Here is a 15,911-nt window from a genome sequence, read left to right as displayed (position 1 = left end):
TCTTGTATCATGAAAAAGTGAGAGGATCTATCTGTCTACTTTCTCCTCACTGTGCATAATTTTATACACCTCTATTAAGTCCCACTATACTTGCCTTTCCCCCCTAAACTAAAAAGCCTAAATGAAGGTCACCCTGTGAAAACCACATATGAGCAGAAAATTGAGTCTGGCCAATCTCAACATAACCTTCAAGCTGATGGACTCAGCTAGGGAGTCTATTAGGCAGCATGGAGGGTGGAATGCCGACAGAATTTCTAAACTATTCCAGGCCTCAAATTCTAGGAGCACACCTTCCTTCGTAGGCAAGACAGCCAGCCACTGGGTAATTTTGAAGAGCCAAGATACTTTTACAGATTGCTGTCATTCCACATCCACAGGCAGAGATAATATTGATGGCCCTCCATCCTAAAGTGATACTATTACAAAACATATCTGAGCAAACACAGATGCCGCAGCCAACCAGGTCTCACTGATGAACAAAGATCCCATCCTGAATGTATTAAGTAAGAGAGGAGAAAGACAGAGACAAAAGGTCTTGCTTCTTGCAGTCTCGAGTTCATAACAATATTCTCACTCCCACCCTCTCAATTCAAACAGGCTCCCCATACATCCGTCCTTCTTTCTCCAAGGTCCAACTAGTGTAATCCCTCCAACACGCAAAATAGGCAAAGAACGACTCTGACCCAACACTTCTAAGATGGCTTTTACAGATGTCAAACCTTCAGTACATGGTCACAGAAAGCTACAGTGGAAAGATTCAGTAGGATCCAGCTCATGGGGCTACCCTAACACAACATCTGCAACTCAGAAGTGCAATTAGCCACTCGCCTATTCCCCTAGATTTGAGTAGCAATGTAGTGCCTAGCCAGGGGTGAGTGTTATCACAATGCTCTCCTGCCAGTTAGTATTCCTTCCTGCCACAGGGGGAGAATCTAGTGTCCAGGAGAGTGGGAATGGCAAAAAAGAAATGGAAGAAATAGGATAACATTAACAGTGGGTTAAAAATGACTGTTTGCAAGGGATGACCCGTGTAGATGCATCTTGTAGCTGTCCCCACACAAACTACATTCCTATGCACTAGAGACTTCCGGGCTACCCAAATCAGCGATGCTTCCCCTCTCTTAGTCATATGGGTGTGCCCACCATCTGCATGTGTGCTCTTACACAAACCCACACTATAGCAAGATGAAGTGTACTTACACTTTGGTGTACTCCCAGGTCACACACTGTGGGTGCGAGGTGCCCTGTGGACAACGCAGAGAAGGAGAGTGATCAGTTGGGTGTCAGGTGCCAGCAAGGCTAAACTGGGTATTGTGAATACAATGAACATAATTTTCAGGTTTCAGTGGCTACTTATGAGGGGTTTGGTTTTGTCCTCAAAAGGGCAAAGCTCTGCCCAGATGCGCAATGTATTTCAGAAGGTTGCATTCCAGAAGGGCTTATTGTCAGCTCCCCTAAGACCAGTGCTTGAAGGGTGGGATAGAAACACCCTTAATAATGAAAGATCTTCATCACCTGATTCAAAGGAGAATTCTTACTCCTTAATAAATACTTTTTAAAAAGAGGAAGAAGCTGCCATGCTGAGCAAAAATACATTGAACCATGGAATATTTTTCTTTTCTTTTTCAGAGAAGTCTTATTAAAGAGGATTTTCCCTTGACAAAAATATTTTCAGATTGCACAGGGAATAAATACCAGACTGTGTTGCTGTTTCTTTTTGTGCTCGTTTCTCTGTTTATTAATAATTCTTTTTGTTCCACAATTGTTCTCCCTGACCACCAACCCCCCAAAGACAAATGGGGGGGGGGGGAGCACGTCTCCCCTTACCTTGCCAGACATATATTGTTTTCATTAGGGAAATTCACTTTCCCTTGAAACCCAAGGCTGTTTTCTACTTGATATTCTGTGATTGTGGGTATTTTGTACCAACTATGTTTGAGGGGAACACAAGTCACCTTCATTATCCAGCTTTTGTTGTATGCTGAAGATACACCTCTTCATGCTGTCTCTTGATAGACATGTATTTTAGGACACACTCTACTTGTGACTTAAATTTGTTTTAGAGTGTTTTAAATGTTGTATTTCACATTGATGCGATTTCCCCTTGGACCTCATCGTGAAGGGCGGGCAGTAATGGGTATGGGCACTATCACAGGAGAACCTTATACCACTTACATTGATGATATGGGACAACTCCACCATGATCAAGGGCTCCATGGCCTTGGTTGGGGGCTTCACTGTCACCGTGAGAACTTTGGACATGACAGCCAGGGGACTTCTGTGGGTGGAAGAGAAACAGGTTGTTTGCAAGCAATCCTTTTGGCATTTGAGTGTGTGATGTCATGCACATACCCCTTCCACATGCCACCTCCACAGCCACTCACCTAGGAGGAGGCAGGATTAATCCCAATGTGCGATACAAGATGGCACCAATGACAAAATAAGATGATTCATCTGTTTCTGCAGAGAAATATGGGGGAGGGAGGAAAGAACAGTATTGATTTACAGTAGGTTGTGATTAGAGACAGTTCTAGACCAGCTCATACTAGTTGATGGGGGGAGCTCATTTGGGCTTGAACTGGAATGAGCTAGCTCTGGGCAAGGTAATTTGGTTTGGCACGTGCTTGAATTAAGCTGGTTAAGGTTGGCCACATTTTATACTATGGTTCAGTTATGCTCCCATACTGGGAATATGGGAATATGACGAGGTCTGCAGGCTGTTACACCCCAACTCTCCTAAGATTCTCATTCTCCTCACACAGATGTACAGGAAAGGGAGTGCTGAAACGGCTGCTCACACTCCACCCCATTCCAAGTCAGGCCATTGGTTCATCTGGCTCTGTAGTCTCCACACTGATTGTCAGCTTTGCAGGGTTTCAGGCAGGGAACATCCCCAGTTTTACCCTGGAATATTTTGCACGCAAATCACATGCTCTAAGCTACAGCCATTCCATTGTTACAACAAGGTCAGTATTATTTACACTGACAGGTAGTGGCTCTCTGGGGTATAATCCTGGAGTCTTTTCCTGCCCCACCTGGAGAGGTCATGCATTTAAACTGAGGCTTCTTGTGTACCAAGTGTGTGAGCTCTGCCCCTTTCTCTTCAGGAAGAATCCAGGCTCTCTTAGCTCGCTCTTCAAAGAATGTTTAAAATCCAGAGATAGAATGAGAGATCTAAGAGGCTCCCAAATTCCAGGGTCACAGAACAGTACAGGGGCGTGGGAACATAGGAAGTTGCCTTATACCAAGCCAGACCATTGTTCCATCAAGCTCAGTATTGTCTACACTGGCTGCTAGGCTTTTACACAACTCCCCAGTGTTTTAGACAGGAGTCTCTCTCTCAGCCCTACCTGGAGATACCAGGGGCTGAACCTGGGACCTAGACGCATTACCACTGAGCCGTAGCCCTTCCCCAACACACACGGACACAGACCACATACCAGATGAGGAGAGGCTGAGCACTTCCTTGGGGATGAAGATCTTATCCTCAGAGTGGCGGGCCCAATCTTTCATTCCACGCCGCCCCTTCATGGGGAAGTTGATGTCACTGGAGACAGCAGAAACCGGCTCTCTCTGGATGCTGATTACTGCCAAGGGTGGGAGAAAGAAAGTGGGGAGGGGAGGGTGTCGCTACTGGGTATTGTGGGGGGAACTCATTTTGCCCCTCTGCCAACACTCCAGACCTCTAGAGCCTCAGTGGTGGAGGGACCAAGCCTAGTATGCTAATTGGGACAGTGGGGACAGTGGACTCAGAGCCCCCTTGACTGCAAGTGAATACAAGTGGTATTCCCTATTGGTTTTTTTAAGTCTGTGAATATTACCTAAATAATTACATTGTAGTGCTTTTGACCTTCCCCTTCCATTGAAATGCCTGTAAATTAGTGATGTAATCCATTACATTAGTTTTGGTCATAGTGGATAGTGAGACAAGATGTGGGTTGTAGTAGAAGCTGAACTGTAGTGGAATGGAGGCAGAGCTGCTTGCAATGAATGCAGGACAGGATGGAAGTTGCTGCCTTCTCACCACCATGCTCAAGAAGGCCTAGCAAGTGACCTCAGGGACCCTGGATAAGCAGACACAACCTCCAGGACTGTGGACTTGGTGTACAAGCACCCTGCCCTGTTCCCTTCCCAACAACCAAACAAGGAAGCCATCCCTCCATTCTCTTCCAGCCACTCACCCAAGTTGTCCGTGACGATGAGGGAACTCTGGAAGGCCTTGAGTGCGTCTCCGACCAGGTGGATGAAATCCTCCACCACCTTCATCAGGAGCACAGAGCCAGGCATGACCTGTGAGGCAGAAGGAGGTGTTAACACAGGCTGGGGGTCCCCACAGCCTAGCCCCGCACACAAGGCATGTCAGCTCACCTGCTGTGCATCTTCCCACTTCTCCCTGTTTTCCGCATCCACCATGTAACTGACGACTTGGAAGAACCGCTGTGGGAGCAGAGGAGAGGTTGAAGTGCAGGCGCTAGGAAGGCTCCAGCTGTCAACCTTCACCAACCTGGCACCCTGTGGATGCTTTGGACTACAGAGTGGTGCATGCTCTAGTTATCTCACGCTTGGACTACTGCAACGCGCTCTACGTGGGGCTACCTTTGAAGGTGACCCGGAAACTGCAATTAATCCAGAATGCGGCAGCTAGACTGGTGACTGGGAGTGGCCGCCGGGACCATATAACACCGGTTCTGAGAGACCTGCATTGGCTCCCAGTACGTTTCCGAGCACGATTCAAAGTGTTGGTGCTGACCTTTAAAGCCCTAAACGGCCTCGGTCCTGTATACCTGAAGGAGCGTCTCCACCCCCATCATTCAGCCCGGACACTGAGATCCAGCGCCGAGGGCCTTCTGGCGGTTCCCTCATTGCGAGAAGTGAGGCTACAGGGAACCAGGCAGAAGGCCTTCTCGGTAGTGGCGCCCGCCCTGTGGAACGCCCTCCCATTAGATGTCAAAGAGATAAATAATTACCTGATATTCAGAAGACATCTTAAGGCAGCCCTGTTCAGGGAAGTTTTTAATATGTAATGCTGTACTGTTTTTAACACTGATTGGGAGCCGCCCAGAGTGGCTGGGGAAACTCAGCCAGATGGGCGGGGTATAAATAATAAATTATTATTATTATTATTATTACTACAGCTCCAATTAGCTCCAGCACATTGCTGGCTGGAGTTAATCAAAGATGTAGTCAAAAACATCTGGAGAGTATCAGGTTGGCGAAGGATGCTGTATTCAAAATTGATCTTGTGGGTAGGCAGGAGCCCTCTTGAGAAAGACTGCTGCTCATGAACACTGTTTTTCTTTTGTTTTTCTTTCTGCTAAAGTGTTCATATGAAATATTAGCTGATATCACCATGTGTGTATTAAATGATTCAGCTCAGCAGGAACATCCATAACCTCAACATTTTGCAGTTGGTAAATTACATTAGGCAATTCTCCTCAAAATCCAACTTTTGGCAGGGGAGAGGGAAGAAGCCCAAGTGCGCAGGGATGAGTGTGAAACTGTGCAGGCAGCACCTGGCAAAATCTCAAGGCACAGGGAATAGCTAAGCAGAGTTTCTAGCGGTAAGAGGAGGAACACAACTGCCACAAGTCACTTAATGCAAAATAAGCAGATCTCTGCCAGCCTGTTTGATCTGCAAAAAATTATGCAAGTCACAGAATATTGCCTTTCTTGTGGAAGAATTTGGTTTTGTTTGAAAGACATCTGGATTCATGGCTTCTTGTTGCTACTACTGCCTATTAGGGATACTGGACTATTTTGTCTGGTCTGCATTTCAGTGGGTCACTGAATTTTCAGTGATTTGACCTAATTTGCATTTCTTAGACTAAAATGCAAATTATAACACAGTTACTCTTTTGGTCTGTAAAGTTTTTGTGATGGAATTTTTGGCTCAAAATTTGCCTTTTTAGGGGGTGGGGGTAGGGAATGCAGACAAAAATGCATTTTTAGGAGAAAATATTTAAATGTGCATTTTTGTGTGTTTTAATCATAGAAAAAGAGACAGGATGAACTCATGACTGAACACATGGAAAACTGACACTAACAGGAAATTGGATGATTTGTCCATCCCTGACTCTCTGTCATATAGTGAGGCAAACAAGCCCCTTTTTGTTACAATGGCCCTGCGATACGTGTGCCTTGAAACTGCATCTTTCCCATCCAGAATGGTACCTGAACATCATCTGAGGAAGGGATGTAGGTGGCTCTCTTGTAAGTGTCTGTGACATTGCGCAGGATCTCCACTGAGAAGAGCAGGTCTCCACTGTAGTACGTCTTCCGGGCTACAAGCTCCAGCAGGCCACGGACCACCTGAGACATTCCCTCACCTGCCAGCATGCGCTGCCCCTTGGCCAAATGCTCTCGGAGCTTTGATCAGATGGAGGAGTGTGGGAAGAGAGAGAAAGAGATAGAGAAAGATAAGGCCAGGGATGGAGTAGGATCTGTGCGCCATTAGGCTTACATTGAGAGACCCTGAGCCGAGGATTCTCTAGCCAAGGCCCATTGTAATTCAGTGGAAGAGCAGCACACCTGGTTTGCATGCCCAAGGCTCCTGTTTCAATCCCCAGGAACGCCAGTGAAAAAGGATTTCATGTAACAGGTCCGCCAATGCAGATCAGCTTCCACCCACCCAGTGCCCTCCAGGTGTTTTGGACTTTATAACTTCCATCAGTCCCAGCAAGCATGGCCAGCTGGCTGGCTGGGGCTGATGGGATCTGTACCTCAAAACATCTCGAGGGCACAAAACTGGTGAAAGCTGGTACAGATAATACGAAGATAAACGTGTCAACAAACTACATCAGTATAAGGCAGATCCTGGGACTAAGGGCTTGTTTCTGAGCAGGCACACAAAGGATTGCATGTTCCTGTGATAATTACTTAATTAAATACTTCCCCAACACATTTTGCACTACCTTTGCCAGGGGAGAATGCAAATCCATACACACATGCTTGCCCACCAACAAGCTCATCGCTGAAAACGCCAGCATCAGTCATAATTGATTTGATTGGTATCAGTGCATTCACCTAAACTGATTTTGCCTACTGCATTTTCTGTGCAGTTTGTGCACCCCTCCCTTTCCATGCTTAGCAGCACCTGTCCCACCCCTACATCAACCCCCTCCCCCTTTTTTATATATAAAAAAGACAAGATTGGGAAAGGGCTGAGACCATAGCCAAAAGGGATAAAAAGGGAAGAGAGAAGGTCTGTTTGCCAGCCAGAGTCTGCACCTACTGAGAGATGTAAGTATCGGTAGTCGTGGGAGATGCAGCGTGCGAAGCTGGGCGTGCCCCAGAAAGCCACGCCTTGGGAGTTGAGCAAGCACCGGCGGCTGGCAGACCCTAGGAAAGAAGGTAAACCAACAGGTAGCACTTGTGGTTGAAGGTGCCCCAAATGCCCATCCACCTCCAGGCCAGTCCCCAGGAAGAACCCCAAAACAAGGGAGTGTTTGCAACAGGAAATGGGCTGAACTTTGGAGGAGAAGGGCATCTGGTGGTCCTTTTAGGCTCACAAACTGCCCAGTAAGGCATATTTAATGCATGTACTTTTTGGGATCCCATCCTTCACCATAAATCCATCACAAGGCAAGTCATCATAAGCATACTATGTAAATCTCATCACATCCAGGTACAACACAATCAAACTAAAAAGCAATCTACCTCTTCCTACCTTTGTCAGAATGACTATCTTAAAACAAACTGAACTTCAGCAGCTCTGGCAAAACAATGAAACACACAAAAAAGAAATGTTTTTGCCTAATACTGAAAGCTCATCAGTTCAGTGACAACCTAAATTAGGGTTGCCATACAGATATACGTATCTGGAATACTGCAGTCAGCAGCAGTGTCCTGGCAGAAATTGCAGAAATGTCTGGGAAAATCCAGATATATGGTAGCCCATGTTGGCGGTGTCATTTTTGCCATTTCCCCATAAAAATAGCTTCGAAACAGATTTTTTAAAGCAATTTTGCCCAAAAAGCTCAACAACAACAAAAAGCTCAACAACTTTTCTGTCTGGATTTTCACTGTTTGAAATATGGCAACCCTAGCCTAAATCTCCTCCGGAAGTATGTTCCACTATTGGAGGAGGACTCTCGACTGAGAAGGCCCTATGATTCTGACTTTAGCCACAGAGGTTGCCCCAACAGCTCTCAACCCATGAACTAGGGTGTGTATTCCCAAACCGTTTAGGGTTTTATAGACTAGCACTCGGAACTGAGCTTGGCAGCCGGTGCAGTTACAGAAACAAGCAGTGCAGATCTGTCAAGACTGGTGCGTGATCTCATGCAATCTCTGAGGCATCTTTAAGAGCAGCCCCACATAGAGCATATTACAATAATCAAGTCCGGAGATTATTAGGGGATGGATTATTATGGCCAAGCTATCAGAGTTTAAGAGCAGCCGCAGCTGGCCAATTAGACGGAGTTGGAAAAAGCCACACAACACTGCAGCCAACTGAGCCTCTAGCAACAAGGTAGACTCAAGGAATGCACTCAGAGCCTACAAACTTGGCCTTTCAGAAGGAGTGCAACCATATCCAGAAGAGGCTGATCACTCAGTCCTTGGACCCAAGAACCACCAATCCATAGCACCTCCATCTTGTCAGGATTAGACTTCAGTTTATGGTCCTCATCCAGCCCACTATCACTCCTAAATGCAGATTTACCACCTGAAGAGCTTCATCTAATTCTGATGTTAAAGACAGAGCTCCCACCAGCATCCCACTCATGGAACTCCCCCTGGTGCCCACATTGTTTCTCAGGTGCCAGGAAAGGACCTTTTGATGTTCCCAGGCTCTACAGTCCTGATCTATTTGAATAGTTGTAAAGACCTGTTGTAAAATGCAAAGGTCTGGTTCTTGAGCTTCTCAACTATGCCAGCCTGGAGCTGACACACCTTAAAAAAGAGAAAAACACCTCGCTGCCTTTAACCCTAGCATGAGCAACAGGCCTTGGATGCAGCTGTCACTCTGCTCTGCTGCTCCCCAGACAAAGCTTAAGTTTTCTTCAGAGAGCTAGGTTTTTTGGGTGAACATTTTGCAAATCCTTACATCCCTTGGCCCTGTCCTGCTCCTCACCATTCATCTTGAAGTCTGTTATCTTTAAACCCCTATCCCCACCCAAAAAAACCCCATTCTTTCCAACTATGTTTGTAAATGTGCTTATTATGGGGCTTGAATAAAAACATTTAAAATATTGTACCTTTAATAGACATTCTCAGCAGACCATGGCACAGACATGAACTCCAGACCCAGAGAGATCAGGCCTCCAGCACCATCTAATTATTTTATAGAATGTGATGCTCCTGGCTTCCCCATGTACAGTGCTGAGGACAAGCCTTGCACACTGCATTCTATTTCAGTGTGGGCTTCTTTCTCCCTTAGCAACTGAGCTATTCTTTCAAGTAGTAGTGCTTATTTCTATTAAGAAACCCCAATAATGTAGAAATTGCATGCAGCCAGATCTGTGCCTTTTTCAGCGCTGTTAAATTTGCAAGTGCCCACAAATCTGCAAGGGGAGCAGAGGGAATATTCAAAAAGACATATTCATTGGAGGCTTGCAAAATACAAGGCTCTGTGAAAATTTTGCAAAGGAAGCTGGAAAGAGGTTTTGGTTTTAATGAGGAGGTAAACGTGTGTGCAATCTGATTTATTTAATATTAAGATCAACATGGGTGAAGAATGAAATGCAGGGCAATGCCCAAGAACTGGGGAGTTGCCAAGAGTTATTCATAGACACTTGTACCAAGATAGCCTTGCCAACTTGGTGCCCTCTGAATGCTATTGTACTACAACTCCCATGGGAGTTGTGGTCCAAAACATCTGGAGAGCACTAGGTTGGTGAAGTATTCAGTATAGAATATCACAGGGGGGTTAGCAACTACCTTGGGACAGTTCTACTTTTGGGACTGAAGAAGCCAATCATCTTGCAACACAAACCAGAGCAGAACCATGTAGCTGAAATCTGCTTAGGGAGTGCAGACATCCCTTATGAAGTGACAGTGCCTTGAGTTCTCAAGCAGGAAACTCATGTTGGCAGGTAGACCTGCAGGTCACCTCCTTTTATCTTGCTGTCTATCATCCGCAAGGCTTCATTCTGCTTAAAAAAGTGTATCCCCACCCATGCAGCTGCCTACCTGTAGCATTGGACGGGCATTTGTTGTAGACAATCTCACCAGCAGCAGCTTTCTTCCAAGTCATCAACATCACATACTCATCTTTGCACATTTCATGGTAGGCTGTGAGAGGAACACAAGAAGAGCCTTGATGTTGTTGGATCAGACCAAAGGCCTATCTAGTCTAGCAACCAGATACCCCCTGGGAAAGTTGAATTTTCCAACTTCCAAATTGCAGAAGTGAGGGGTGCTAAAAAACTGTAACATGACTTGTGAATTTGAAAGATATTTTGGTTAAATTAATAGAATTTAGTTTTGCTTGGTAAGTAAATGTGTGTACAATAGAAACCATTAAAATGATTACCAATTACTTGCAGTTGTTATTATCATTATTATTATTATCATAACCATCATCATCGTTATTGTTGTTATTTAGCATTATATGACATTTTCAGAAGGCAAAATTAAAATTATTTGGTTTTCCAAAAGCAGTTTATGTCTTTCTTAATCAAACATAGACTTAAATGTTGTTTAATAACAAAAATAATAGCAGATTTCTCACACCCAAAACCATATTTTTTTATGATCCCCTCACTGAAGAAATTTGCAAAAAAATAACCTTCACCTCCTAAAATAACACACCCTACTCTGGGAAGTCCACAAGAAGGAAATGAGTGCCTTGCTATTGTTCTGCCATGATGGGTATTTGGAGTCATCATGACTAGTAGCCACTGAAAAGAGGGCATCAGCTGAACAGCTTAGGAGGAATTCAGGAACAGCATTTTCAGAACTGAGTTTACAGTTTTATCTCTCATAGAACCCCACTCCTAGTTTTGTTCTTTGTAGCAACCTAATTTAGGGTGAAGGTGAGCTTTGCTGCTATTGTTAAACAACCTGGAGTTAGATAACCTCCTTTTTAATCAGCATTTTAGTGTTCATTTCTCCTCATATACACATTTTTCCATGTAATTGTGCCTAACATGATGTTTCTTCACTTATATATGCAGTTCTATGCACGTTTCACCCCAGTGACTTGATCTATTGACCAGATAGAAGCCAAAAACCATGATCCTAGAATTCATATCAGATCCTGCAAATCTAGGGCCTTCATGATGTCTGTCAATCACAAAACATTAATGTTTTGTCTCTTTATTAGCTTCTCTTCCTTAGCACCCTGGGCCCACACAGTCCTAGGTGGCTCACTAGGTTAATTCATCTTCCCAGAAACCCTGATATAGTAAGGTTACCAGATTTTTTTTCAATGAATCTGGGGACACTTTTCAACTTCAGTCGGAATGGGTGGATTTTGTCAGGGGACTGATTTGTAAATCAGGGGACGTCTGGTAACCTGATAATATAGAGCTGTGGGGAGGGGTTGGGGAAAGGGAACTGAGAGATGGGCAACACAAACCAAATGGAGAGGTGATATACAAAGATACAAATTGCAGATGGGCAGCACACCCTGTTAGGGGCGGTGGGTGGGCAGAAAAAGTGAAGGACCAATAGAAGGATAGGCTGCTCACATGACACAATGAGGCTGAGTCATTTTAGTATGAATGAATGAATGAATGAATGAATGAATGAATGAATCCTTTTGTTAGAGAAAAGGCAAGGACCTCTTGTCACTTTGCAGAACAAACTGGGATGTCTGGTAGAGCGCTACCTGGGAAGGACTCGATCAGGCAGCAAGGCCAGTTACCTGGACATTTCTTCTCGTTGCATGTCTTGACTTCCTCCCCACTGCCCTCGCATGGGTAGCCTTGCACGCCCGTCCCCTGGCACATGCGGAAGCGTCTCTGCCAGCCCGTATCGCACGTCTTGGAGCACAAACTCCAGTGGTTCCATGGGCCCCACTTGCTATCAGCTTCAGTTCAGGGGAGCAGAAAGGAAGAATTAGTAGACCTTTCTAAACCATCTCTCACTCTCACTCTCTCTCACATCCTCCCAATTTAGAGTCATATTAGCTGGAGGACTTGACAGAATGGCAAGGAGATAGAAGAAGTCCTTCTTTATCATTGGGATGCAACTGTGCCGGCTGATAATTACTTTAATCAAATATTCCACAGATGATTAAACGCATTTATCAATAATTCAGATCTCATTTAAGCTAAAATGCCCCTCTCCCCTTCCCAACCAGGCCATGACCGCAAGGGTGCCCTTTAACAAATAGGATTCATTTTCATTCCTCAGGAGGCAAGTTTCTTTCAAGGTTCTGAATCCTGCAGATTTCAACCAGCTTGAGTTGCAGGGTTTAATGTGCCTTGCTACCAAATGCAGTAAGAGACAACATCACCAGTGGCGTAGCGTGGGTTGTCAGCACCCGGGGCAAGGCAAGTAATTTGCGCCCCCTAACCCGTGGATTTGCGCCCCCTAACCCGTGGATTTGCACCCCCTAACCTGTGGATTTGCCCTAACCCCAGATGTTGCGCCCGGTGCGGCCGGCCCCCCCTGCACCCCCCACGCTACGCCACTGAACATCACATCAAGAACCGAAACCCACCTCAAACCAAAGAGCAGCCAGCTGGCCAGATCTGGATCCAGGTTTCCCACATTCAAAGCCAGCACAAAAGCCTCCAATTTCCCAAATTTCTGTTGATAGCAGAGGCACACTTTCCTTGAATTAAAACTGGAAGCACACTTCATCATCTACCACCAAAAAGGCTGTGCAAGAATTGCCCATCCTTGGAGGAGTGGAGCCACACCTTAGTTTCTGTGTGAGTCCTTGTTCTAAGCATGCATCCTCTGAGAGATCATTGCCTCTTGACTGAATGGCCCAGAATCTCCTGCCTCCACTGGAGACTGATTGCTCTGGCCTTGCCTTCTTCCAGTGACTCACTCAGAGAAACAGTGGGAGGCCTCTTCCACAGGTGGGTAATTCTATTGCCTCTCTGCATCAGGGATGATCCAATATTACCTAATATAGAGGTGCAGTAGATTGCTCACGTATGACAGAGGCAGATTGGAAGAAAGCTAGGCTGGCACAGGAAACCCTTCAGAGACACAGTGGGCAGATTCATTTATGGGTATATACTTTGGGCATGGAGGAGCCTTTTCTCATTATTGCAGGGTTTGCCAACCTTTTTGAGCCAGTGGGGGCATTTAAAGTATCATGATAAAGTATCACACAATAGCTCTCATGGAGCGTTGGCATTACTCAAAATGACTGCCGTGTCCAAAGAGCAGAAAAGGAGACAGGACAAAAGTTTTTTTTTCCTAATGAGCAGCTAGACACGTTTTCTGCAATGTCAAAAAAAGGGCTCAGGGTGAAATAAGCTTTTGCACAGTTGAGTATATGGGATTTAACAAGGAGTTGGGTAGATTCTTAAAAAGGTAGATGAGAAAAGATAAAAAGAAACAGAAAATGAAGATGTATGCTGGTTCCTTTCAAATCTTCATAACCTTGTCTCAATTGTGTATTATGGGACCAATTACTTGACTAGTCAAACACATTTATTGACCCATATTGAACTTTACTTAAACAATATATATAGATATAAAATCATTATATATCACCACAAAACAAACACAGAACAAAAGATCACACAGTTGTGTCATTGGGCCCCCTTTCACATTATACTCAGTATGATTCTATGTTAAAATTTATTTTGATTCAAGATGGCCAAATTGTCTGGGACTGGAGGATGTGAGTAGTTTTGCTCTGGGGAAGAAAACAACACACCCTTAAACATAGCTACAAAATTTGTGTTGGTGGCACTGGTGGAGGAAGGGGGTGCAATGGGTGCAGCACACCCCAGGTGTCATCCCTGAGGTGGGGTGACATTGCCCCCTGCCCCCCAGGATGCTCGCAGTGGGAGGTGCCCACCAGATGCTCGCCCTGCCCCCCAGTGCACAGCATGTGCAGCGCTCTGGGTGCTGGAGCAGCTAGCTCCGCTTCTGGTTGGTAGGTGGTGTATGATGCACAATCACTGTAGTGGGTGATGATGGTGAATTGTTGGGTGCCACCAGGAAGTGCTGCATGGGAGCTGGTTTTGCACCAACAGCCTTGGTTGGATATTTCTTCATTCTTGTACAAAGTGCTACCACAACAGTCTTGGCAAAAGGAAGTTTTATGTTGAAAGCATATACAGAATATCAGCATCTGGGGTGGCTGAATTGAATGCATGGGTTAAAAGAAAGCAGTATAACCAATTTCCCTCCTTTGTCTCTATCTAAACATCCCTACAGACACAAACTATGTGTTTGTCCCAGCCAGCAAGAAACTATTTTCTAGGGGAAAGTGGTGCAAATCAGTATTCAGCAAACTGTGGTCCCAAAACTGTCTCCATCTGCTGCAGTTCTCCTCAGACCTTGACGTGACTCCTTGCTGCTCGGTCTTTCAGCAGAACTTAAACCTGGTAGCACAGCTAGTTCTCTATATTTCAACAGAGAGCTTGGCAAGTCCTGCCAGTCTCACATAATCAGACTTGTAGGGTTGGAAGGAACTCAAAGGGTCATTTAGTCCACCCTCCTTCAATACAGAAATCAGAGCTAAAGAATGTCCTTTCAGCTCTTTGTGGAGGCTCCTTGTTCTTCTTTCTCTAACCCCTCCATTTTCTATTGCTGATTGTAACAGTAGATGCAACAGAGGACAGGCCCTGTCCTATGGGTCACACAACAGTTCCTAAGATTCCTGGAGCTTTGTTTCTGTTTGACAGTATTTTGTTCTTCCCCTGCCATGGAAAACTAATCCTTGAAGATGACTCATCTCTAATAGTAAAGACTTCTGGAAAGTTCATTTCACCTTAGAGACTCCCAGACTGACACAAGAAGGCCTCTCTCCCTTCCTCTGCCAGGCCCCACAGACTGCAAGGCTTTACAGGATGGAATAGGTAGGGCAAGAAGCACAAGGCAAACTGAAGCCCCAGACAGACTCAATGACAGACAGATACATTAATTAATAGGTATGTGTCCTGGGCCTTATTCCAGACAGTGTTGTAAATAATACATGGGTTAGAGGTAACAACTTTTCTGTCTTTGAGCAGCCATTTTGTGAAGATGCTCCATTAACCCTCAGTACAGAATCTCCATCATATTTTACAGCTGTTTCGTAATAGGAGGCAAATTCAAGTCATTTCTGGTGAGAGCACAGCTTCAGTTATGCTTTGTGGGGAAAGGGAATCAATACAGGTTAAGGAAGGGAGATAATATCTTCCTCAAAATAACTGAAGGAGGGGATTCTTTTCAAGGCACCTCTGTTTTCTTGCTCCCTCACTATCTTTTTCATTTCTCCAAATTTCCTGTTTGTCCTCCGTTCTCTGTTATTTATTTATTCTTCTTGTCTCTTTCTCTGTAGATTCTTATGTTCTCTTTCCTCTTTCATGTTATTTCTTTCAGGTACAGAAAGTTTGTGAGTGGGAAGTGTTCTGTCTGCTTATGCAGTGGGGTGGGGGGAGCTTAGAATAAACCCTGGAGAAGACCACAGGGTGGTATGCAAACATGCCCCTCAGTGGCCACCCCATTAATGGAGGGAGAGGCTCTAACATCCATGTTTGCTCATGGAGAGAAGCTCTTTGCACCTCTCATCTGCTCAAAATGGAAGGATGGACATCCAGTGCAATGTGGACATGTTCAGTGGAGGAGAGGCTGAGCCAGTGCAAACAGCAGGAAAAGCAAACAGTCTCTGGTTCATTGTGAATTTTTGAGAGGGTATTTGCTGAGACCTTTATGAAGGTAGCATAGAAGGCACGGGGGGACACTGTTGAGCCCCGCAAATGCATTTATCAGGGGCACAATAACAGCTCTCGTCTGGCACAGTTGGGGAACGATTGCTCCAGCCTCCTCTACACAGCACCAGCTTGTCT

The 15,911-nt window shown here is 45.2% G+C and overlaps 1 protein-coding gene across 12 annotated transcripts in view; it reads right to left on the bottom strand.

Annotated features, from left to right (window-relative positions):
- Positions 1 to 15,911, bottom strand: part of ADGRB2 (adhesion G protein-coupled receptor B2) — a 160,831-nt gene that overhangs the window by 51,509 nt on the left and 93,411 nt on the right. For 11 of the 12 annotated variants that reach the window (XM_077931908.1, XM_077931910.1, XM_077931913.1 and 8 more), the window contains 10 exons: positions 11,810 to 11,974; positions 10,132 to 10,233; positions 7,232 to 7,338; positions 6,172 to 6,366; positions 4,369 to 4,437; positions 4,182 to 4,290; positions 3,441 to 3,587; positions 2,385 to 2,460; positions 2,176 to 2,278; positions 1,201 to 1,244 (listed from right to left, as the gene is read on the bottom strand). In XM_077931908.1, the coding sequence (XP_077788034.1) occupies positions 1,201 to 1,244; positions 2,176 to 2,278; positions 2,385 to 2,460; positions 3,441 to 3,587; positions 4,182 to 4,290; positions 4,369 to 4,437; positions 6,172 to 6,366; positions 7,232 to 7,338; positions 10,132 to 10,233; positions 11,810 to 11,974 (1,117 nt within the window). The remainder of the gene's footprint in view (positions 1 to 1,200; positions 1,245 to 2,175; positions 2,279 to 2,384; positions 2,461 to 3,440; positions 3,588 to 4,181; positions 4,291 to 4,368; positions 4,438 to 6,171; positions 6,367 to 7,231; positions 7,339 to 10,131; positions 10,234 to 11,809; positions 11,975 to 15,911) is intronic. The other variant, XM_077931917.1, reaches the window with a different exon arrangement.

Source organism: Podarcis muralis, chromosome 7, assembly GCF_964188315.1.
Source record: "Podarcis muralis chromosome 7, rPodMur119.hap1.1, whole genome shotgun sequence".
In the NCBI taxonomy this organism is placed as follows: Eukaryota; Metazoa; Chordata; class Lepidosauria; order Squamata; family Lacertidae; genus Podarcis; species Podarcis muralis.
This window is presented reverse-complemented; position numbering and strand designations above follow the sequence as displayed.